At 34.6% G+C, this 27,048-nt stretch overlaps 1 protein-coding gene and 1 long non-coding RNA gene across 2 annotated transcripts in view; both read left to right on the top strand.

Moving 5' to 3' along the window:
* The first annotated feature begins 190 nt into the window (after positions 1–190).
* LOC105508526 lies at positions 191–1,045 on the top strand. Its single transcript, XR_001001288.1, has one exon. It is a non-coding gene; the product is annotated as an uncharacterized LOC105508526 (long non-coding RNA).
* Positions 218–27,048, top strand: part of KCND2 (potassium channel, voltage gated Shal related subfamily D, member 2) — a 484,810-nt gene continuing 457,979 nt past the window's right edge. Inside the window, exon 1 of the mRNA XM_011937384.1 lies at positions 218–2,296. Coding sequence (XP_011792774.1) covers positions 1,182–2,296 — 1,115 coding nt within the window. The 5' untranslated portion in view covers positions 218–1,181. The remainder of the gene's footprint in view (positions 2,297–27,048) is intronic.

Consider the following 27,048-nt stretch of genomic DNA (forward strand, 5'->3'; position numbering starts at 1 on the left):
CGCTGGCCAGGTCCCCGCGACAGTGGCCCCGCAGTAAGTTGGCAGGAGCGAGTCCCCTCCGTTCTCGCCTCCCCCGCACCTTTTGAACTTGTTGCTGCTGCTCTGCTCGCCTGCGCCTGGCTTTTGGAAGGTGAAGAGGAGGGAGGAACGGAGGGATGGGGGAAGGGGGAGAAGAGCTCGCTTGAGCTTTATTTATGCTCCCTCGGCGCATCGGATTCGGCTGCTCGCGAGCTGCTTTCTCTCCTCTTCCCTTTCCGGGTGCACGGCGAGGAGAAAGTCTCTATGCAACTCAGCCCCGGCGCGCGCTTGGCCAGGTATGTACTGCGGGTGCGGCGCGTTCTGCGCGGAAGCAGATGCTGCTGCCGCCACGGCGGCGGCGGCTGCCAGCTCCTGGGCTCTGTAACTGTCACACTGCACCTGAGCTGAACTTGAAAAGAGAGTGAAGGGGCGACTGGGCGAACGCTTTTGGCAGACACAGAGGGTGTTTGTAGACGTGGGGGAGGAGGATCTGTATTAACGCCCCCCACCGTACCCACTGCACATCACCTCCATCTCTGCAAATACCGCCCGAGGAGTAGAGGCAGCAGCAGCTGGACCCCCAAAGAGAGACGTGGGGCAGCGGCTGTGACCGTATCTCGTGAGCTACAACAACAGGTCGCCTTGTTGAGACTCCTTTGGCGGGAAGGGCTACTTGGAAAGGAAGGTTTGAAAGAGTGAGAAGGGTAGGTGGAAGGATTCCCTAATTCGTCGAAATAATTCTATTGGGTGACTCTCGTTCATCTTCTCTATCCTACACTCCACATACTGACCCCATATTATCCAGACTGTGCCAGGGGAGAAATCAAAGACACCTGTTTGAAGAAACGGCTGCACCTGTGTGCTTATTTGTGCCAGAGGGTGGCCTGGCCCACCTGCTGGAAGAGGTTTGACTAGGTTCTGTTGGGGGTGATTGTTAGGACGTTGTATTTTGTTGTCATTACTCCAAACACCTGTCTTGAAGGGAAACTTGCCCTTCTGAGAACTGTGACTTTACCAGAAGCCCTATCTTGGAATAAGAGTGACACCTCTGGATCACGTTTCTCACTAGTACTTTGCTTGACTGGAGGAAGTGGGTGAGTTGGGGCTGCTTCGGTTGACCCATTGTAGACGCCTCGTCACCCTTCCTTCCATTTCAAGGAGCCATGGCGGCGGGGGTAGCAGCGTGGCTGCCTTTTGCAAGGGCAGCGGCCATCGGGTGGATGCCTGTGGCCTCGGGGCCTATGCCGGCTCCCCCGAGGCAGGAGAGGAAAAGGACCCAAGATGCTCTCATTGTGCTGAATGTGAGTGGAACCCGCTTCCAGACGTGGCAGGACACCCTGGAACGTTACCCAGACACTCTACTGGGCAGTTCTGAGAGGGACTTTTTCTACCACCCAGAGACTCAGCAGTATTTCTTTGACCGTGACCCAGACATCTTCCGCCACATCCTGAATTTCTACCGTACTGGGAAGCTCCACTATCCTCGCCACGAGTGCATCTCTGCTTACGATGAAGAACTGGCCTTCTTTGGGCTCATCCCGGAAATCATCGGCGACTGCTGTTATGAGGAGTACAAGGATCGCAGGCGGGAGAACGCCGAGCGCCTGCAGGACGACGCGGATACCGACACCACTGGAGAGAGCGCCTTGCCCACTATGACTGCAAGGCAGAGGGTCTGGCGGGCCTTCGAGAACCCCCACACCAGCACGATGGCCCTGGTGTTCTACTATGTCACGGGATTTTTCATTGCCGTCTCTGTCATTGCGAATGTGGTGGAAACAGTGCCCTGCGGATCAAGCCCAGGTCACATTAAAGAACTGCCCTGTGGAGAGCGGTATGCGGTGGCCTTCTTCTGCTTGGACACTGCCTGCGTCATGATCTTCACAGTTGAGTATTTGCTTCGCCTGGCTGCAGCGCCTAGTCGTTACCGTTTTGTGCGTAGTGTCATGAGTATCATCGACGTAGTGGCCATCCTACCTTATTACATTGGACTGGTGATGACAGACAATGAGGACGTGAGCGGAGCCTTTGTCACGCTCCGAGTCTTCCGGGTGTTCAGGATCTTTAAATTTTCCCGCCACTCTCAAGGCCTGCGCATCCTGGGGTACACACTGAAGAGTTGTGCCTCAGAATTGGGCTTCTTGCTTTTCTCGCTCACCATGGCTATCATCATCTTCGCTACAGTTATGTTCTACGCAGAGAAGGGGTCTTCGGCCAGCAAGTTCACCAGCATCCCTGCAGCATTCTGGTATACCATCGTCACCATGACAACACTAGGGTAGGTGCCATAATGAGAAATGGGATGGAGGTTGGGTATGGGTGAGGCGATTGTGGACCCATTAAGGTTACATGATATTTCCGGGGAAATCATTTGGTTTCTTTCCTGAGTTTAGGAAAGCATTATCTAAATGGTTTGGCAAAACTCTTTTGATCTGTAAAATGGGTATAATACACAGGTTCAAGTATTAAGGCATTGCTGGCAAATGTTGAGCATTGATGCCTGAAAGTGATAAAGATACAAAGAAATTTTAGAATTCCTGAATATATGAAATAGTAACAATATTTATATTAATATATAAAAATATTATGACAGTGAAAAACAAAATCTATGCACTAATAAAGACAAATATATACAATGTATATTGAAATTTCCAGAAAGTGGTTCAATGCATTTAAATAAAAAGTTTCCAGGTATACTTGAACTATTATTTTCATATGAATAGATACTTATGGTGTGCATTTTTCCTCTAAGAACCATAATTCTTATTTTACATCATAAAACATAGATTGTAGATGTAATTATCAAAGTATTTTATAATATATATGCATATGTATTTATATGTATACACTTTAATTATGGTTGATAGGTTATTCAGTGTTTTAGAATATCAAAACTGAAACTGATCAACTCTACAATATGCAGTGGAATTAAATTTGCAACATATTTCAAACTCTAGGTTCATAGTTTCAAAAAAAGAAGCAAAAGACTGTCATCCACACATTTTTTTTTTAGAATCTACAGATCCCATCAGGCAATGGGCCCACACCCATTAAATACACATAGAAGATAGAGCAGTATCTGGTAAGATGGATGGTCACCAAGGCTGGCTGTATTATAAAATTTGGGATCCTAATTTCCTTTTAGAATTTTTTTGTGCATTCTTTTTTGGGGGTATAATGAAGTTCTTTAACCAAAGGGACAATTTTCTGAATTCATGTTGTTTTTAATAGACTTTTAGGGCTAGAATTAAGTTTTTTTAGGTAGTAGAAAAAAGGAAAGGAGGCAAATGATTAAGAATGTTAGTCAAACCACAGAAGAGTGGCAACATTTTACGTATTAGAGAATCTAATAAAATAAAATGGTTAGATCCTTTTACTTTTATGAGTTCTTAGATAAGCTAGGGAGTGATGTTAGTGCCTTTTCTTCAGCGTTATGCTACTATTCTTGCATAGGTAATCAGTTCAGTGAGGATTTGGTAATGGCTGTAAGAAAAAAAGTTATTCCCAAGGCTACTCTTTAAGCTTTGTGTTTCTGGATAATTTAATTGGCTTCTTTAAATGACACTGTGGTTAAAGTCGACTTAATTTTATTAGACATATTGTGTTGTACAGAATTTCTCATGTTATAAGGCCAACTAATGGAATATTTTATATATGAAGAATTTTAGGCTAGGTTAAACAAGAAATTGTGGTAAAGAAAAATACAATGATTTATGATTTTTATTTAGTCTCATTTTTTTTTAAAGACCTACTGGTACATTTAAAAAAATGAATTAGTGAAAATCCATGTTCTACTTCTTGTATTTCCTTTTATTCTTGTTTGTAAGTTTGTGACAGTTTATAAGATAAGGATGATGCAGAATGCCTTCGCAGTGTAGGTGCTTATTCTTTATCAAAGAGGTTTGTTTTTGTTGTTTTGTCATTTTGTAGCAGGATATCCTTATTAAGGACAAATGGGTAGTACAAATCACTATCATGACATCAAATTAGAAGCACAACTGAATAAAAAAGAAGATTCGGTTTTAATAGGAAGGGAAAACTATTAAAATGAAATACACTTTAAACATTTCTTATATATGGCTGTGTTTCTTGAGGTATCACTGAGTCATTTTAATGCTATATAGTGTCTATATGATTGAATATAGGTATAAAAAGAATGTTGATGAGAATTCTAATTTTGTATAGCTAATAGTTCTGTAATAGACTTGAGAAGTTAGCATTGTTTTAAAACTTGTTTCTGGAAATGACTTTCCAATTTTTATTTTATTTTGAAGCTTATTTTTGTTTTCAGGAAAAAAAATGAGGCAACATTAAACATTAGTGACAATTTTTTATTATGTAAATAAAATACTTAAAAGCACCTATTTTTGAAAATATTTAAGAAATTGAATTATAATGGCAGAGTAAAATCTATGCAGGGGATTTAGTTCACATGTTCCATAGGTAAGTAAGTGGATTAGAAGTATTGAATACACACACTTTCTTAGAACTTGGAAGCTAAGTGGAAGTTACTTTAAAGACTTAGCTTCACTGAAGTTGAACATTTTAATTTTCAGGAAATTAAGCTAATTAATGATCCTGATGGAATAGAGCAGTCATACTTTTAAGATGTGGAAACGTCGATGTAATCAAAATGAGAACATATATGGACACTTGACAAATCATATGCTTTATAACAGAATTTCATAGGAAAATGTTTTTAATTTCTCATCAAAATATATTTATTATGTATTGTACCCTGAAGAAATAGATTCTTATAAGCACTGCCATTTTGGTACCATCTTTGTGACTCAACAGAGTTATTTAATAATACAAGATATTCTATAAAAGCCATTGCCTAACTTTATTGTTTAGGCTGTAGTTCTGTACTTAGAGGATGAAGTAGAAGGCGTAAACTTTCTGGGAAATAATAGTTGGAGCCAGTATCCAACTATGTCTGAATGATTATCAAGAGTTTTCCATTGTATTATCTGAGCTCTTTTTATGTGGCTATTAAATATTTTAATGGAGCTAAATGTTCATCAATTAATTATAATAAAAGTGAAAATATGATTATAAACAGAGGTTATCGAAAGTTCCAGCTTATATGAACATTATCTATGTGAGAATAAATAATCAAGAGCTTTGTCATTCAGGACTGGCAGAATCATCTGTGGCTTCTAGACTATTTTAGACAATATTCAGTTGGTTTTATGATCTGAAGAACTGAGTGTGTCTATCTTAGAACCAAGGTGTATTTGTATAACCATTTTTTTTGCCCCTTGAAATATCAAGTATATCATTAGGCTATAACTTGACTATGCTTACTGTATAAATCATTAGTTAATCTATCAGAAAAATGAACACTTTAAAAATAGTTTTCAGGCTACTTCATTTCCTACTAGAATAGGAAACATAGAAAGCACAGTTTAAAAAAAAAAAATGAAAAAATAATGTCAGAATTTTTTTTAAGTTTTAGATTGAGTATTCAGGTAGATTTGTTCCTCCATTTCATACGTTCTTCCTGAGCATATTTCACAGGTCCCTGAATCACCCTTTTATCCACCCACCTCCCCTTTCCATAATGTAAACTCTAGTTACTGCCATTAACTGCCTTAGTAGAAAAAGAGCCTGGAACTCCTCTTTTGTCCTAAAGTCGTTTGAAAAATAACATCCAGTTGTTATTTTTCATTTAGATGGTAGTATTCAAATCTTGCTAAACTTAGGAAATTTCTAAGTGTTCACCAATAATCAAAAATTATTTTGTAAAAATGTACTAAACAGTGTCAAGCCTCAGTTTACCATTGTACCTCATACATATGATCTGGAAATTAGAGGTGGTACCAGGTGGCACATTAAATAATTGAAGGGTTATTATTATGTTAAGTAATATAAATATTTGCATTCTTGGTCTTGATTATTACCCATTTAGACAATTTCTTTAAAAAAAGGGATCATATTACTCATAATATAAAACTTAAGAATTTTAGAAGTGTCATTTTGTGATCCATATTACTTTAATTTTGAAGCAAAATTGTTTTCATCAAAGTTTTCAGTATGGGAAAGTTGCTACATGGCATTTCTGTAAAATTTGTGTTTAGAGAGAAATTTTATTTTAATGATATAAATTATATTCTGATTTCAGAACAAATTTGGGAAAGTAAAAATTTAATTTATATCATATAATTATCTAAAACAAATACGGTGGTGTTACATCTTTGCTGCCAGAAAACTTAGCGTAATTGCCATATTTCTTTGTGTGTTTGGTGAATTACTATTTTAAGGAACAACAAAAAAGTAGAAAAGTTTTCACTTAAATTTTCATAGCAATGTATCAGGGAAGTTCCTTTTTTAGAATGGCATACTTTGAAATAATTTATCATATGCATATATATGATCATATCTATGATATACGATAATGTTATAATATATTATTAAAGAGAAGGATAAACTTTTAAATACTACTCTCCTGATGCCTTTCACTATTCTGATTATATACCTTTGGGTAATGTTGGGAGTATATCTTGCAGAATCATTTATGTAGAGACTTAAAGTTTTTACTGAAATGGGTGAAATTATCTTCCCTTGTGCCAACATCTATACATAAATATTGCTAATGCATTAATATAAAACTCTTTAAAAGGTAGGAAGTACCAAAATTTGTTTTTCTGGTGAAGAGCCATAGTATGAGTAACATGTATTTTTATTTTGACATACTATGACATATTTGTGTAAAGTTCTTTATAGAATATGTTAGTTGATGGAAATTGAAAATGAACTTTTAAAGAAATGTAGAGAAATGTGTTATGTATTCCTCTTTTAGCATTACAAGTAACCAAATCTTACATGTCTTCATTTTGTTTTAGCCATCACTTGAATTACAGACAATTATTTGATGTGGAATTTTAAAATATGTATGTTAATCCAGCCTCTAGTACTTTAGCATTTACTCGGTTGCCAGACAGAGGTATTTCACAAAAGGGCTAATATGTGTTGTTTCAACATAGTCCCCTAGAGAAAATGCTATTTTCTAATTTTCAGTGGGTCTGTTATGCTATTCTTTTTTATTTTTAATTTTCCTTTAGACTACTGATAAACCATCTTATTTTATTTTTATATTCACATCACTTACTTCTGAACATTCCTCTCACTTATACTCATCTTTGAAAGTGAGTCACTAAAGTTCAAATTTCTTATTACCTGATCTCTACATTCCTGGTAGAAGAAAAGTGACCTATAATTTATTTAAAATTTATAATTTTGTACATTTAAGAATTGTGTGGCTTGTCCATAGTTACATAATTAGAAAGCAGCAATATATTTTGAAATTTTACTTTTATACTCATTTTCTTCTGAAGACCCTAAAACATTATCTAGAAATGTGTTACAATAATTGTCTGGGGACTGCTGCTGATTATACAGGGATAAGGGAAGGAATACATTTATTATTTATTCCATTAATGTGGTACATTTCTCTCTTAGTTCTATTGATGTGACTCACTCCACATTCCTCAATATCACTGCTGGCTCTGCATTTATTCATACAGCACTGGGGTTTATCATGATGGTTCCCATCTGATATAACACAAACTTGTATTCTCATCCAGTGAACTTTCAGGCCATTTGGGGGCAAACTACTCAACGGTGAATCTTTTGCCTGGCCTGATGGAAAACAAAGGAATTCAGTTATTTTGCCCTAATTTCCTAAAAGAGTTGGCCTATGAGTCATTAAAAATGTGCAATATAACTTCTCTTTCATTGAAAGAACACAAATGGTGAAAAGAACATTCACTGAAAAGGAAGTATATTTTTTCCTTTAAAGTTGTGGTAATGAATTCATTCCATTTCCTCCCTTCTACTCTCCATATGTTTTATATTGTTTTCTGAGCAAGGATACACACATACATGTATGTATGTATTTATGTACATATGTATGTATAAGCATTGCTCTCCCACTAGCTTCTGCAGCTAGATTTGATGATGTGGGATAGCGTCTGATACTGAAAAGAAAAAAAAAAAAACAAAAACAACCCAGGGTGAAACACCATTTCTGTGCATATTTGCACTGCTCTTTGAATGTTTTGCCCTTTAGTTTTCTCCTTTGAGAGGCAGCCTTTACATTTTCTCCATGAAGGCTTTTCAGCCCCCTAAGCAAGCCTACGTCATTTATAGTTGGAATTGTGCTTGATATTAGTAAATGCCATTTTTATATATAATTTATGGTTTTACCTCTTGATTTTCTAACTAAATTGAAAGGCTTTTGAGGTTTGAGCATATACCTTCTGGGGAGGTATTACCTAGTTTGGTGCTTAAATGTAGGAAAATATCTATGTTAGTGTGTTGCTGATTATGGTGTGAGATGGCACTTGTACGCCATGGAGAGCTCCTTAGCCATGGAGCAGTGCCATCTCAACATTAGCAATAATCTGCTACTCTAAGCCAAATTATTTTGCTTTGTTCAATGTTAAAAGTATTTACATTTGTTATTTGAACATTTTATCCTCTCATCTACTAAATCTACCCTTTTAATTTTTCTCTTTTTGACTGGGAAGGGCTGTGAGACCTCAACTTTTTCATCCATAACTAACTACTCTGCAAAGGTTAGAATTAATGGCTGCCAATTGCCATTTTCTTCATCAGTTTGATTTCTAGTGAAGTCCAGGTAAATTGCAGATGCCTCTGGGAGGCGTATGGAGATGCTTCATGATGTAAGTGAATGAACATAGAAATATACCGCCTTCCCTTGAAAGCCCATTTCCTTATTTAAATATGAGTAGCTTAAAAAGCCCATGGGTCAACAGATATTTTGATGACACTTCATCACTAGAAAGGTGTTCTCTCTTACCTAGTAACACAAGCTGGAACTTTTTTTTCATCTAGATTTTCTCATTTATGCATAAAATAGAATTGTTTAAAATAGGGAAATATTGGCTGTAAATGGCATAGGAGATAGATGCAATTTCTGTCTGGAAAAGTTCAATGTAATCACCATGAGGAAGAAGTTAACATTCTAAGGAATTAAAAATCAGATTACAAAATGTAAAGATAAATAAATGTAAGTATATATTCTAGCATAATGCAATCCACTTTGCCTTGGGAATTTTGACAAGTCTGTTATGTAATGATCTAAATCATAAAAAGTGTGGGGGGAGTAGGGAATGAGTTACTAGAGGTTAATAATGAGAAAAAATAACATTGAAAGAGTAGGATGACAGTTGAGATAATGTCAAATAGAATGGGAAGATTTTGTTCTAAAAGTAAAAGGTCTTGTCTTTTTTGCTTTTATGTGGACCTAATTCTTCCATCTTCTTCATTTTCTTCACTTTTAACAATATCAGTAATAGTGCTCTCGGAAAACCAAAATAATACCAGTAACATACACTCTCAGGGAATCAAACTGTGGCTTACAGAATTCAATTCAACATAACAGACCTTTATTGATCACTTGCTACCTGTCATTGACCACAGCAGTAACCAAAAGGTCAACTTTCTCAACTTAAGAATGATTTAAAACTAAAATAATGGAAAAGTCAGAAATAAAAAAGTAAATGTATTATATAATGCTACATAGAGATGAGTGCTATGAACAAAATACATCCGGGTAACAAGCCTGCTATTTTGCATAGGGGACAAACAAGACTTTTCCAAGGGGTTGGAATTTAAGCCAATGGCTGATTGAAGTGATAAAATGACTTTCTGACTATCTGGATGAAGAGAGTTAGAGGAAGACAGAAAAGGAGTACAAAGACTTCAAGGTGGGATGAAGTTTCATCAGTTCCATCTAATGTCCCTGTAATAGAAGCAAAGGGAGTAAGGGGCTTAGTAGCAAATGGAATCTGTAAAGTAGTTAGGACTAGACTATGTAGAATATGATAGACCATAGTAAAGAATTCTGATTTCATTTAAGATGAAAAGGGGAGCCATTAGAAAGTTGTGAGCATGGTAGGGGTAGGATATGATTTCTGTATTAAAAGGAGCACATGCTCTAAAACAATTAAAACATTTTTAAATTGTCAAATTAAAGTTAACTTATTTACCATGAATAAATTTTCATCCTTCATTAGTTTGTCATGTTCAACTTAGCTTAAAATTTATATCCAATTATTCAGGAGATTATCTAAAGAATGGGTATTTTCTAATACATAATTTAATTGTTACTAATAACACAAATCTAGTTCAAATGAAAACTGAATTCCATATTTTAGCTGAAAAGACAAGGCTAATGCTCAATGGATATGGAATTATTTGGGAACTGATACAGATAATTATTTCTTTTGAATATACATTTGCATACTTACAGTTGTCAATTCTAATATTAGTGTTCAAGAATATTGCATACATTTTGAATTCTATTTAAAGGATTTTTATTCCTTTTTTGTCACTTTGCAGTAGATACATATATATCTTCTCTGGGTGTTTTGTTAGTTTTATAAGCCTGAAAGACAAAATGGCTTACATGTCTTAAAATCTGTGAAAATTTCCATAGGATATGTATTTTTCAACATGAATTAAATTGAGACCATGTTTATAGCAGATGTGTAATGAAAACTTGCAGAAGCAAAGCTTTGATAAGAATCACCATGCTGAAGAATAAACTATAACCATGAATGGATAATTGGAAATACTTGGGTTTGGAGAAACAAAAATTGAATTAACATCATAAAAATGCAAAAAAAAGCATATGCTTTCCAGATAAATTGTGAAAGTAGTTTTTGAATTTAGAGGAATTCAGTGTGGCATCTCACTTTGGCATGCTGTTTCCATGAAGACATTTGCCCTCTAGGTAATTCTGCATCTTACCCAGAAGTTCTTTCCAAAGGCCTATTTCCTGATAAGGAAGCTAGGATTCATGGGGGCTGTCACACATGTATACATACACACACACACACACACACACACACACACATTCCAACCATTCGCTGATTTCCTTTCATCATGCTGTAGAAATTAAGGCTGTCTAAACCTATACTATCTTAGTGTACTTTGGAAAAATGAAATTCTTCTCCATATTGTTTTAGATAGCACATTCAAACTTATGAGAATATGTCTAGATTGTACCAAATTAGCTGTTTTTGTATTCTTCTTAAATTATATCAACCTACTAATGCACATTAGGCACAATATTGAATCAGAAAGGAATGTGCCCTGCAGACTCTTCCTAATGCTTAATTTTTTGCTTTAGTCTAAAAGTATTAGAGTCATGGAATTTTGACTTGCTAGGCTTGTTAGAAATCATTTTGTAGAAACTTCTTATTTTATACTTGAAGAAACTAAGGTAGAGAGAAGTCAGAAATTTATATAAAATTATAGGGTCTAGTTAGTTGAAGAATCTAAGCTAGATTTCTGGAAGATCATTTGAAGTCCAGTGTTTTTTACAGCACAATACACTGGAGGGTTCCCCCATTATATTTCTTTCTCTACTTTATGCCTGTCCCCACCATTAAACAATATATTGGCCGGGCGCGGTGGCTCACGCTTGTAATCCCAGCACTTTGGGAGGCCGAGGCAGGCGGATCACGAGGTCAGGAGATCGAGACCATGGTGAAACCCCGTCTCTACTAAAAATACAAAAAAAAAATTAGCCGGGCGCGGTGGCGGGCGCCTGTAGTCCCAGCTACTCAGGAGGCTGAGGCAGGAGAATGGCGTGAGCCCGGGAGGCGGAGCTTGCAGTGAGCCGAGGTGGAGATTGCGCCACTGCACTCCAGCCTGGGCTACAGAGCGAGACTCTTTATCTCAAAAAAAAAAAAAAAAAATTTAAAACGTAACAGAGCAGTATCACCAAGCAGTGTATGTGCAGGTCTGAAAGTTTCCCCGTGTTATCATTAAAAATCTGATGATGACTTTGTATTTTTATTTGTAATTTTTAATCTAGTGAGAGACTGAATTAGTAACAAAGATAAACAAATTCATGTAATACATAACAGGAAATTAAGAATATTGTTCCACTGGTATTACTTTTACTGTGACATTTTTGAGCTGAGAAATAAAGTGTAGCAGTTATAACTTGCATTTTATTCAACTCAATGATTTGTCGTTGGATTCCTTTTATTTTTTCAACCTGAAAATATTTGCTCTGGTAGTAACACTGTTATTTATATTTTCACAATGCAGAATATTTTATTATCTTCAGCTATTTGTTTAAATTCAAGGCTGAACATATCGTAGCCAAGAATACGGAAAACATCAAACCTGAAAATATCTCACAAGACTAGTTTACTTATTCTTGTGAAATTAGGTATGACAATTGATGTTGATAGTCAATTGGTTTTCAGATGCTTTATTGTATCTAAATATACAATTAACAGTCTTTTTGTTCATATTGTCTATTTTATTAGAACATTACTATAGTTAGAAAAAAATGCACTGATTTCAAAACATCTCATAGACATTCACAAGAGGATACATCACTGTGAAACAGGATATAAGAATAGATGTCAAAAAGAAATTACTTCCATTTCAGTAAATTCTTAATTATGGAAATTCAAATGAATATTTTTCTAATCTTTTATAGATTGCCTTGCATTTTTTTAATGTTTGCAATAAAGGGAAGTTGTTTTGAAAAACATAATTAACTTAGAAGTATACATGTTGATCTGTTTTCTGCTATTACTTTTTTAATATAGAATTTCTGCTTTTGGATTTAAAATTGTATTAATTAGATGTAAAATCTCAGAAGATAGCACAATAAATATCCTATTACGAAGAAAAAGAATGTAGTTTAGAAAATGGCTCGCGACTCTTCCTTATGGAAATAGGACACTTTATTCACTTTATTCAGGGTTGGCATGGTCCTAGAGTAAAGTGCCTATCAATTTTGCAGAGAACTTTATTATTTTTATGGAAAGAGTCCAAATACATTCATAGTTATCTAAGTGAAAGGTAAGTTTTTTCATTTTAAAAAAATTAAAGGGAGGATTTTTTTCAATCAAGTAGCAAATGTTGGCAATATATTCTGAAATACACTATATTAAGCAAAAACTATGAATAAATTAAGAAATCACTTTATAGACTGTTCGCATTCCTTTTACTTTTGTTTCCTTTTTATTTTCCACACTATTTAACAATTTTTGGATCTGAACATATTGTTTTAATATTACTAAAATATGTGTGAATGTGTAATGTGTACTCAAATATGCATTTTGGGAAGCACACACATATACATCAATACAAAAATGTACAGATGTGTCAATATTATATACTGATGCATATGTTGATATATAGCTATATGCTCAGTCTTATTTTTCTGGGAAGATATAACCTATTGATGATAATATCTTTAAGAAGATCTGGGGATGTGGGAGATAGGAAAAGCCATTTTAAATTTCACTTTGCACAAGAACATTAGAAATAGGTGCTATATGAGGGATTGCTATTATATTATTACTATTGACTATATAACAGTATTAAATATACTACATATTTGCCTTGCATTAGAATAAGTCTCTAGTGTATCACACCAGTAGACAATTAGGCAGGAAATAATTACTGAAGAGTTATTGATTGATGACACACCATAAATCAAAAGAAATTTCCTATTTAGAAACTGGAATTTTGAGTCACCATACAAAACATATTTTTAGGTTCGAAATCCAACATTTAATGACTTTGGGTTACCAAATTATAAAAATCTTATGACCCTAACAGACTTGTTTTGAAATTATATACTTAGTCATTCCTGCATTACTTTTTTACTCTGTGCATTTTCAAGGAGGAGTTGGAACAGTTTACTGTCAAATAAACAGAGATGATTAAGCAAGCATCAAGTATTAAAGGTGACGGAAAAAGATGGAGAATAAAAATTACATTAGATAAAACATTGCTGAGCATAAAATCAGCTTTGAAATTCCTGGCAGACAAAGAAAAGCAGGAAGTGTAGTATTATATGTTTCATAGCTATTTAAGAAAAGAAAGTATCTTATTTCATGAAGAGTTTTTTAGAGAATACTATCTAATAGAAATTTGGGGCAAAATCATTATAAGCAGGTTATTTAATAACATAATGAAATGTGTCTGCACCAGTAGTTTCACAAAATATTTAGAAATATTTTTGATTTGGCTATACCGTATACAAATTTTTATAAAGCAAAGTGATAATATTATATACATATAAAGGTGTTTTCATAAGAAATATACATAATTATCAAAATACATAACTCTCAGATGATTGTGAGATTCATATATAGAGTTTAGTAAATCTAGAGTGATGTTTCTTAATATATACTGAGGATCACCAGGATTAGGATTACCTGGAATACTTATTAAAAGTGAATATTCTGGGAGTTCACCTAAAACAATTTAAATAGTCTTTGGAGGTGGAAACCATGATGTCAGCATTTTCAATTCTCACATCAAATATAAGAACCACTGAAGAATGCCCTCTCAGCCTATTTCTAACATCATCCTGTTTTGACTTGAGCTGGAAGTTTCAGTATCAGTAAAAACAAACCATTTAAGGCTGGACGTGGTGGCTCACACCTAAAATACCACCACTTTAAGAGGTGGGTGGATCACTTGAGATCGGGAGTTCAAGACCAGCCTGGCCAGCATAGTGAAATCCTGTCTCTACTGAAAATACACAAGCATGGTGGAGTGCACCTGTAATCCCAGATACTTGGGAGACTGAAGTAGGAGAATCACTTGAACCTGGGAGGCAGAGGTTGCATTGAGCCAAGATTGCACGCCTGCACTCCAACCTGGGTGACAGTGAAACTCTGTCCCAACAACAAAACATTTACAACTATGATCTAGTAGCTAAAGTGCTTGTTTTCAGTTTTGTTTATTAGATATTATAGATAGAAAATCAGAAGTCTTGAATAAAGGTATAAAACCAATGCTTTTTTGCAAAAGCCATATCTTATCATGTGCTAAGGTATAAGGTTTCAGAGATAACAACCATTAGTCGGTGTTTAGGAGACCAACTGGACTAAGGAAAATACAGTTGCTTCCTTTTGGGAATTTAGGATTGTGAACTTTTAAAGCTACTGATTTTCTTTTTTTTTTTTTTAGACGGAGTCTTGCTCTGTCGCCCAGGCTGGAGTGCAGTGGCACGATCTCGGCTCACTGCAAGCTCCGCCTCCCGGGTTCACGCCATTCTCCTGGCTCAGCCTCCTGAGTAGCTGGGACTACAGGCGCCCGCCACCGCGCCCGGCTAGTTTTTTGTATTTTTAGTAGAGACGGGGTTTCACCGTGGTCTCGATCTCCTGACCTTGTGATCCGCCCACCTCGGCCTCCCAAAGTGCTGGGATTACAGGCTTGAGCCACCGCGCCCGGCCAAAGCTACTGATTTTCTAACATTGTCAAGGATAGGTAGGCTGAGCTTTCCTTAGTGGAGGCACAAGATAATGGACCAATTGCTCGTAATAAAAGTAAAGAAAATGAAATTCGATAAAAGCCTCTGAACAAAGGAGGAGCTTGTGAAAAATAAGACAACACAAAGTATGAAGACACTCTAAATCTCATGAAACTAGAATATTCTTTGGGTATGTTTTTTTCTCCTTTTACTTTCTTTTATATACACAGAAGTTGATTTGAAAGGATTTACTTTCCAAAGAAGATAATTTTTAATCACATGTAAGGGATTTCAAATGTGCAGGACCTAAAGATAGAAAACAAATTACTGGTGGATTCTTAGATTATAATTGAGCTTAAGGGACGTTTTATGTAAAAATCCACTGAATGGCTGATTTGATGTTGAGATGTTTAATTGGCTTTTCATGGATGTTAGCTTGTCCAAAATGATTTCATGTTCTTTCTTGATAGATATATGAAATATATAATAATCTTTTTCTCATGAGGTCCAGGTATAATGAGAACTGTCTTACAAAAGGCTGACTGAAGATTAATATAGCCAGAAATTGAAATTCACTTCCTGTATTGGAGGATGCTGTCTAATTAGTTGTGGTTACAGGATTTTTGAACATCAGGTTTGGTAAAAAGATGAAACCTGTAGTCAAAAGTTACGATATGATCATAGAAGTCCTGATAATCATAACTTCATGCAAAGCTAAATGTCACTTAGTTAAGATCAGGAGGCCTGATGTGACAGGTTTGAAATCTTCACTTGAAATGAGGTTAGTTAGATGATACAGGTTTATCCCGAGTCAGATAAATAGAGAAGAGTCTTATAAACCACTTGTAAGGCCTCTGTTCCTTAAAAGAGTATATATGGAGGAAGAGAGGAAGGCAGGGGTGGGAGGGAAGAGAGAGAGAGAGAGAGAGAGAGAGAGAGAGACACTAGGAGAAAGAAAGGTAAAGAGAGAGAAAGTAAGGAGGGGTAAGGAGATGATTTGATTCTTACAATGGGACAAAGAATCCTATTCTGTAGCAGGCACCATCCCTTGTATGTAAGCTGTGTTATGTTTTCATGCTGTCCACTTACTGCCCCCCTTATTTGCCACATTTCAATCTTCACTGGCAAGAGAGCTAAATAAAAATAAGCAAAATACTCAATAAAATGGAACTCTCATAAAATTAAGGCCACTCCAGTAAAAATTTGTTTACGTTTAAACAGCCAGGGCTAACCAAAAAAATCAAGTAAACACCTTTAGTTAAACTAAAAAGGAACCAAGAACAAACAACAATAGAAAATGGCCTGAGAAGCAAGTCTGAGTTTTGAAATATGAAGTATTTCTGGGAGGATATCAGAGAAAATTAAAGAAAAATCTATGTACTTAATCTCATGTCCCTTATCAGGTATCCCAGTTAAAGTTACCTTACACTTCTACCAAAGATTTGAGCCTTGAGTCACAAAATAAACATGTCCTCCTACTGTCCTGCAGAAATGATCAGTGGGCTTGCCAAGAACAGCAGCTATTCTTTAGCTTCTTCACTTAGGTCAGACATAAACGTCAGCCAAGTACTGCACACACCATGCTTGGAAGCATCGTCCTGCATTTTTAATTTGGAATATTAAAAACAAAATGGCTTCCAGCTTTTCATCCAACATCTTTTTTGATTGGATCTCTGATTCTTGTTCACCTTTACTTTAGTTGATTTAGAGGAAACTGTTTCACTGAAGCAATACACATACAATTTAATTTTAATAAGTTGTTTTGAAGCTCACATTGTATTTTTGCTTATTTGTAGTATCCCTAGGCACCAAATAAGAAAATAAATAGTTCATAATTTTATAATGCTCTGTCTAGGGCCTTGTCGCGTTTTAAGGTGCCTCAATATACGTGCTGACAAAATTCTGTCTTCAAAGAACTTCACACTTTAGTTAAAATCTCCCCCACAGATTTTTTTAACAATGCCTAGAACATTGCTTTGCCAATCATAGATGCTGAATAAAGATTTTTTTAAATCTTTACTGTAGAGTTTAAAGGTCCATTCAATTTTAGAAATTTGTATCACTCATAACCCTTTCTAGCCACTTCTTCAACCACATATCCTCCGACATACAACTACCTACATACAGAAATAAAATTCCCATAGAAGCAAAGTCTTCAGGTCAATATACATTAAAATAATTATGCTTGAAATAAACTTAGAATTTTGAGACCTTTTTGATATGCTGATTCATTCCTCTGCAAAATTCTTTTCCAAATACTTATTTATGCTCTTTTACCGTTGAAAGAAATCCCCTAAATTTCTGTGCTATTTTTCTCATCTCTATGCTGTTGGCTCATAGCTACATGTATCTATCCTAGACCACTCTTATGAATTTCAAATAATAATTCCCAGCTTTATGTCATCAGAAAATATTATACCCTTGGCTTTTCTGGACAATCAGCAGAAGCAATAGCTATATGGAGAATATTTCCAAATCCAATGGAAAATGATTAAACATAGAATGTTGTCTAGTAGGCATATTACTCAATATCCTGTACATTTAGAGCTACACGTATATGGAAATATATATATAATATATATGCTTTGTGTATATATGCATATATATATATACATACATATATATATATATATGCTTTTTTTCTTGTCTGACAACTTTATTAAAATTTGGATGCTTCCTGATGTGGCTAATGAGAAGAATTCTCAGGCATACACAGGGTCACCAGTAATGGTAGCCATGACCAATTACTGCTGTTATCCATAGGTTAGGGATAGAAGAAAATTTTCTTACCTGACATAAGCAAAATCTCAGGGGCAGAAAAATGAAGAGTGTATTCTGGGCACAGTAAGTAGATTTTTTTGGCACTCAAATATCTTTTGAATATTGACTGAACAAGAATGTGAAATCAGTTGTCACTTTTTGAATCTTAATAAATTCAGCTATGAATGGATTTGAAATTAATCATTGTAGCACAAATAATCCATTTATAAATTATATTTGCTCTGGTATTTGTATTTTTATCTATATGATTTTCCCATCATAAGTGCTCAATAAATACTGGTGAAATACATGAAATAAAAATGAAAAAAATCTTTCTGTATGCATAGAAATTTGATTCATTTATGAAGGTAGAAATATAATTTTAGCAGGAAGATGGAACAGATTGCATTAGATGGTATTTGAACTTTGTTTTATGCTCTTAACACTTGAGCCCCCAAGTTATCTGTGATATTTGACATGGCATTACTTTACATCTGTAGTACTGTACTCTGTAACTGTCTTTTGCCATCATTAAGCTTATTATTTATTAATAATCTGAAAAATTGGTGTATATTAGGTGTTGAATAGAATTTAACCACTTGAACACAATTGTTTAGCAGAAACAAACAAATATGATGTCCAGAAACACAGAACAACAAATGCACAGTCATATACAAAGCGTAGCAGGTAAACACAGAATCCAGATTTCAGTTAATGCAGTGTGCTGACTATTTCTATGTGCTTTGCAATATACATGACACTACGAAGAAATACATAAGTATAAGGGATTAAGTTATGTACGGATCTGGGATTTTGAACCAAAGACCTGTGACTTTAAATCCTGACTCTTCACATTGGCTGATTCTACAGAGCCTGGATGCAGTTAAAAAATATATTTATGTTTTTATGATAGAAAATTTGTGAGGTCCTGTTTAAGGCTCTGAAATGACCAGTTGTTTCCTTGAGTTGAATAGAATAAAAGTCAACCATCAATTGTTGTAGCAAATTAGAGCTCATGGAACATAGAAATTGCAATGACATTTGAACCTGATTTTCCTTCTGCCAAATCCTCCTTTCCTTCTTTTAAACCTGTCCTAGAAAATGTCCAGGATAAATGGAAACTAAATTTTCAGCTTCTTTCTATACCTGTTGTTTTTCTGTCTCTTATTTCTTTGCTAAAACATAATCAGTATTTTTCCCAGATAGTTTAAGATGCCCCATCTCTGTTGTAGTTTAAATAGTGTGCAACATAAAATGATAAATAATGCAATATTACTATTGATAATATTATATATTTTTTAATATAAATCTGTCATTTTGTAGATAATTATATCAAAGTATAGTAAATGAATATTTAACCCCTGTAAATGTTCTATTTGTATTTTGGCACACTTCTCTGACAAGAAAGCAATAATTTGAATATTACTTTTTATTTTTTTAAGTGTCCATGCTGTCTTTGTCCTAATTGATATTAATTCATCTGCAATATTATCCAAATACCTTTTCTTTCACCTTAGTGGTAAGCCATCATATTCTATCACACTTACCTAGATTTAGTGACATGTTTCACAGATATAGACTTTTAAGTGAGATTCTTCAAGTGGGTAGTTCTTTTTATGCAGAGAATCACAGGATCTTGAAATTAAAAGTTTCCTTGGAGAAAACTTTTCCCTGTTCAATCTTCTACCCATTTAAAGTTTCTCTTTCCATGGTATTTTCTACACTTACATGGCCTTCTATGAACTTTTCAAATACTCTGTGTAATTGGAATTTTAAGGCAACCCATTGCTTTACAACACAGCTCAATTTTTAAAAACTTGATAAAAAATTGAGCTGAAATGTACACCTTCTACATTACCCATTTATTCAAATTAGGTATTAAGAGGTTAAACTGAAAATGTTTTCATTTTCACATCCTTTACAGGGTGATACTTGGAGAAAACTATTATGTTCCTCCTTAGGCTTTTTTTGCTGGGATTACCCTCCCTAAGTCATTCAAACTTTTACTGTATAATGTGATTTCTTGACCTCCTTCCTTATTGCCTTAATTTCAAGTCCTCTGAAGCTGATCTGACTGGAAGAGAGTACATTGGAATCATGACCTACCATGACACCAACTCTGTGTCTCTGAGTGGATTCTAAGTGCATTGACTTGTATGGGTCATGTGGTAAAATATCAGGTCTTTTACTTTTATTTGAAATGCTATAAAACCTTTCCTTTCTTTATACTGTTGATTCATAGTTGAGAATAAGCTCTACCATATTTTTAAGAAATTCTTGTTAAATTTCATTCTGTGAACTAATAAAAATGTATTGTTTGTGTCTTACCCAGCTACATGGCTCAAATGTCTCCATTAGTCTAATTAATTGGATTACAAAAATTAAACAGAATACACAATAGACAATATTCTTCTGGAAAAGCTATAAAGGAGACTCTTCATTAGTGGAAGTGTTTGTCCAGATCATTGTACCTGAAAGCATTTGCCTAGTGCAACCAGACATTTAAAATCCAGAAAGGAAGGAGAAGAGAAGGAAGACTCTATAACAAATTCTAATTGAATTTTTCTGGCACCCATGTGCTGTTCTGGTTCTGCTTGACCAGAGGCTGAGGATAATTCAGCTTTCTGATGATTTTTCCCTTCACTTTCCATGAGGCTCATCAATAATAAGCCTATTAAGACAACTGGGATGGATAGAGGAAAAGGGTCAGACACATATGGCTTTCCTGTTTCTTTTCGTTTGACCAAAGTCATTTGAAGAGATGAAATGCAATCATCATTATTATCATTGTTATCACAGAAGCTCTCAATGAGTAATTACCCTGAGTCTGCACCATTCTCAGCTCTGCTTAACATATACAGTGTATGTTTGATTATGTGTTAATCTACAACATAAGTGTTACTTTATTTTACAGTTAAAAAATGTGACTCAGAAATGATTGATGTTAGTTCTGTCTCCCAAACATGTGCATTATCTGTAGAAGCACATAGGGTCAGCAATTATTTATATTTGTCAAATAATTAGTAGTTGTAATGTCAACTGTGAGTCTAGATGTAGAAATGCTGTTTTAAAAGTCTTGGTTCAAAGTATGTTACAACCAGCAATGACAAAACCAAATTCTCTGCTCTTGAAGTATATATTTAGAGACTACCATAATACACTACTAATGCATTCGTTTGTGATTTGCAAAGTTTAAAATTTCTAATTGAAGTCCCTCAACATAAAAAAGCAATTCTCAACACAACCGTTCTAAAATAATTTAATGAAAAGGTGGGTAGATCATGGAGGCTTGCTTATTTCATCTAAGTAGAGAAGGAAATAATCCTCTAAGATGTTTTGGATGTTTGAAGTTATCCAAGCATCATTGAAATAATACATGACTGGTTAAAATATACATTCATTATAGCAGAAAGGGCAGATTATGTTACTACTTTAGAAATTAAGTTTATATTGAATACAAACAGTTGTAGGCTATTATCTGGCTTGCTTATTGGTCATGTCAGCAATAATGAATATATTTATCGAGTGTGAAATTCATGTCAGCTTACTCTTGTTAAAATATAAACACTGTTTTTAGCAACTGTAATCATTTTTCTCCTATAATTAATTATATTTATTATATTATCTCTCATTTATAAAATCACTAGATCTGATTATTAGTGCCATATAATATAAAAAGTTATGATTATGAAATACGTTTACAGATTTATAAAGACATTTTTATCTAACTGAAAGTTTAGAGAGAACATACGTATAGATTATAGCAAGCACCTTAGAATGGTTTCAGAGTGTACTGAACATTAATTAGGACTCGATTAAAAACCATTCCTATAATGAAAGAATTTTTTAAAAAATCGTTAATGTGACATAGATTTGAAGAAAAATAATCTTACTAGCCAAACACTTATACCTCTTATTGTATGTTTACTTTGTTTATGTTTCTTTCATCTATCTATATAAAGATATGTACATACACACATATACGTACATACACATCTATATACATGCACACGTATATAGACATACATGTGTGTGTATGCCAATAAAATACATTTGCAATGTATCTTTGTCTTGTACTCTCGCCTATGTTAGAAATTCTTGAAGATCAGGACGTGTATCTAACTTAATTTGTTCTGATACTCTGGGCATTGAATACATTCTTTTGCTGAGTTTTATGTTGGTTTTGATGAAAATACACAGTATTTTATTTATAAAGGGGAATTATCTTGACTTGTAGATAATGATTTTTCAATATGTAGCAGTAAGAATTCATATTGATGCCAGGGAAGCAAATTCAATAAAACATCAGTTTAGTTCAGCTTTGACTGCAAGATTATTGTTCTGTTTCAGTAGTTATTAGAAAATATCAAGATCTCTTCTTTCATTTATTCAGCAAATATTTGAGTGCCTACACTGGGCCATGTTCTTTCTAAGTGTTAATGATACAAGATTAATGAGGCATATTTTCTGCCGTGAAAAAAACATGTCATGGAGTAGACACACACACACACACACACACACACACACACACACACATTCTACATTACAGTGCAAAGAGTAAGGTAATAAAACTTATGTCAGGAGATTATGGTGCTTGGGGAGGGACACCTAATCTCGTGAGGAGTTTCACAAAAGACTTGCTAATGGTAGGTTCTGAATGAAGCATTTGAGGATGAATATGAGCTATCAAGAGGAATGGGAATAAAGAGTGGGAAGAATATTCCAGATGGAGGGAATGGCAGATCAAAGAGACAAGGAGAATATTTTTAGCCATAATATACAAATACCAGTTATTATGTGTTAATTTACTAGTACTCGTACTAAGATTTTTACCTGGATCCTCTAATTTATGCCTTGCAGAAACTTTATGAATTAAGTGAAATTTTTCTCACTATTTTGCAGATGAGATAATGCAAACTGGAGGTGCAAGTGTAGGTGAAGCTGAGATTCAAATGCAGTCAGTCTGACCCCAGAATCCCTGCTGTTAAACACCCCTTTATCTACAGTCTTACCATCTTGGGTTAGGACATTCCAAAAATTCAGAGTGACTATTAATTCTTTCCCAAGGAAGAATTCATAAACAACTGGACTGGAGTCCCACAACAAAGGTTCATGGGAATATTTGAGGTAAACACTGAATACTCAAGTATAATCTACAAAAATTTGAACACTTTCTAATGTATAGCATTACATATTTAAATGTGTTTTTCACACATTGAAGAGTTTGGCATATCTCTTTCTACTGCTGGAAAACTTATATATAGTCATTCAGTCTCCTTTTGGCAGGGTCAGGATTTCAGTTATGTATGATATGTAAAAATTTTAAGTGTTGTATTTCGGGTTGACATTTCTTCCAACTTTGGAAAGCTATGTTTTACGTATCATGCTTTTCCAACTGGAGTGTTTGAGGTTATACTTCTAATTGTGACATTTGTCCTACAAATTTTCACAAAGTTTCTAAGTATTGGATCTCATTAAGTTTAATTCCTAGGACCATAGAGAGAGGAAATACCTGTTTCAATTTAATCTCTTAAAAATGAATTTTCTATTTCAATTAATTCTCCTGAGAAAGACTTAGCTCTAATAATTAGTTTCACATTATATTACATTTTTATAAACCAGAATTCAGTATGTGCCAATAGTATGATCATATGGAAATGGTAATTGTTTGCTTAAGAGAGCCTTTTTAGTTCATAGTAAAATGGTCTAAGAATGAATTCTTTATAGTCATTCTCATTCTCTGAGTGGTACTCATTACAGCAATTGGACAGATCACTTTAAATGCAATACTGTATTATACATAGTGGCTAAGAGAAGCAATTTTCCAATATTTAGAGAAAGGAAGCATCAAACATTTGAAATAGTCATTGGATCTGTTGGCTAGGGTAGAATAAACCACAGCCAGACCTGTAATTAAGGTATCAATTTAAAAATCGAGGAATAAACAATTAGAATGCTGAAAACACTATGCTTCTTATCCATTTAGCAATTATTTTCTAATAATTTTTAAGCAGTTTTTTTAAGAATTGTAGTTTTCACATGAAAAGGAGGCATGATAACACAGCTCTTTTTATTAGTTGAAAGCTTTAATTTGACATATTTTATGATATTGCTTTAAATCAGTTTTTTTTTATTGTTTATTTGTGTAATTTAATAGGTACAAGTGTGATTTTGTTACATGGATATATTGGGTAGCGATGAAATCCGGGCATTCATATGCATCCATTACCTGTATCATGTACATTGTATCTATTAAATAATTTGTTATCATTCACTCCCCCCAGCTCTTCCAAATGTCTGTCTGTCCAAATGTCTATCCAATGAGATAGACATCTCTAATGTCTATCATGCCACTCTCTATGTTCACATGTACACATTACTTAGTTCCTACTTATAAGTGAGAACATTGGTATTTGTCTTTCTGTGTTTGAGTTGTTTTATTCAAAATAATGACCTCCACTTACATCTGTGTTGTTGCAGAAGACATCATTTCATTCTTTTTATGGCTGAACAGTATTTCATTGTGTACCTAGACCACATTTTCTGTTTGTGATCCATCAATGAACACTTAGGTTGATTTCATATCTTTGTTATGGTGAACAGTGCCACAATTAACACAAGAGTGCAGATATCTTGCTGATACAATGACCTGTTTTTCCTTTGAGGAGATACCCAGTAGTGGGATTGCTAAATGGAATGGCAGTTTTAGTTTTAGATTATTTAAAAATAATTTCTCTGCATCATTATTATTTTTCAGAAACTTCAGTTTTAAACATTTCTACTCATGTAAACTTTTGTTACATTTAACTTCTGTTAAATGCACTTCTGTTCACAAATGGCTATGATTTGTCATGAATTTTCAAGCCTCTTGTGCTCCAATTGAAATATTTTGGATAACTTTTTTGGATTTTATGTTTGTTCTGTTGAGTAAAAGTCATTATAAATAATATTAACTTTGCATTTTTAAATGAGTACTCTTTCAAACTGTGTTACTGCCTGAAAATTTAGTTTAGCATTGTCCAGTAGAACTTTCTGTGATGATGGAAATGGTCTACATTTGTTCAGTTCAGTACAGTAGCCACTAAACACATGTGGCTATTCAATATCTGGAATATGGCTAGGCTGACTGGGGAATTGAAATTGTAATATTGCTTAATATTACTTATCTTAATTTAAATGGTTCTATGTGGGTAGTATCCACTACGTTGGATAGATCAACTCTTGTTACTACATCTTAACAGCGTGACTAGTAAAGTTTTGTATTTCTAAAGATGCGTAATTGACACATTAACTTAGAGAGACATACATATCAAAAAACAGTCTCTCTCCACACGGGTATCACAGACTTCTCTAGGGGACATCCTCTCCCTAGCTAATTTTATGGTAAACAATCATCAAAAGGGGAACTCATTTAACTGGAACATCCCAGTCGTGGTACTGTGTTATGGTGATATTGAAAACTATAGTAGAGTTTCACATTGAGAAGAACCAGAAATCTGAAATATACCAGTCTAGTGACTAAAATTTTTGACCACCTGTACTTTTCAGTCCAGGTGTTTAGTGATTGATGATTTCATGATTTTAAATTGAGTATCAGTATTATTTGGATGATGGATGATTGGAAGTGCTTCGTTATGCAGCCATACATTTCTGGTGTTCCTGCTAATAATCTCTAAAAATAAGTATTGGGAACCGGTAACAAAAAGTTTTCTGTGATAAGAACATTGATTTAAACATTTATTTTAGTGTCGTCTTAACTGTGTTTAAAACAATATATGTTAGACCAAAGTAAGAAATGTTTCCGTCAAAGCCTAATCTTTTAAAAACTACACAGAGAATGAAAATCCATTTTTCTTCTTCTCATGCAAATTAGTAATATTTGAGCACTACTATTAGAAAGTGTAGGGAAGTCTTACACTTTACCTCTTATTGCTGTTGGTTCTTGCTGAATCGCAAGTGTAAGTAAAGAAATTGAGAATGGAGGCCTGGCGCAGTGGCTCATGCCTTTAATCCCAGCATTTTGGAAGGCCGTGGTGGGTGGATCACCTGAGGTCAGGAGTTCAAGACCAGCCTGGTCAACATGGGTGAAACCCCGTCTTTACTAAAAATACAAAAAATTAGCCGGGGGCAGTGGCAGATGCCTGTAATCTCAGCTACTCAAGAAACTGAGGCAGGAGAATCACTTGAACCTGGGAGGCAGAGGTGGCAGTGAGCTGAGATTGTGCCACAGCACTCCAGCCTGGGCAATAAGAGTGAAACTCCGTCAAAAAAAAAAAAAAGAAAGGAATTGAGAATGGATTCACTGCTTAATAGTAAAGTACATCATTTAGTCTTGCTTGTTATTATTATTTTCTTACTAACACTTTTTACTGTCTGGCAAAAGAAAGAAGTAGATAGATGCCATTCACTAACATAAATAAATGAGTCAGTATCAGTGAGTTGAGAGCTTAATAGGAAGTGAGATTTATTGTTACCAGATATTCACCATTCTTTTGTGTATGTGTGTGTGTGTGGTATGACTTGTGTGTGAAAGTTCTCCTGGATGTCTAAAGTTTTCACTACCTTGTTCTTTTAATAATAGTCACTCATTTCCAAGCATAACATCTGTATAGTTTAGAGTTAGATTCAGCTATGAGTAATAGAAAACCTAAAACTAAAAATTATTTAAACAAGAGACATTTCTTTATTTCTCATATAAAGTTGATATTCTAGAGCTGCTTTGATTATTTCTTCATCAGAGATAGAGGCTTCTTTCCTCAAGTTCTCTGCCAAATAAAACATATGGTTTTCACCTTATGATCAAGGTGGCTATTATATCACATCTGCATTCCACAGAGTAGGAAGAAGAAAAGAAAGGAAAAGAGGCAAAGTCCTATGCTACTTGTCATTGAAGAGATTTCTTTGTAGTTTCCACATAAAATTATTTTTTTCCAAGCATGAATATAGCCCGGCCTGCTTGCAAGGTGGCTGATCCAGAGGTTTTTGACAGAAAATATGAAGTA

This window comes from Colobus angolensis, unplaced genomic scaffold, assembly GCF_000951035.1.
Source record: "Colobus angolensis palliatus isolate OR3802 unplaced genomic scaffold, Cang.pa_1.0 Scaffold163, whole genome shotgun sequence".
Lineage (NCBI taxonomy): Eukaryota > Metazoa > Chordata > Mammalia > Primates > Cercopithecidae > Colobus > Colobus angolensis.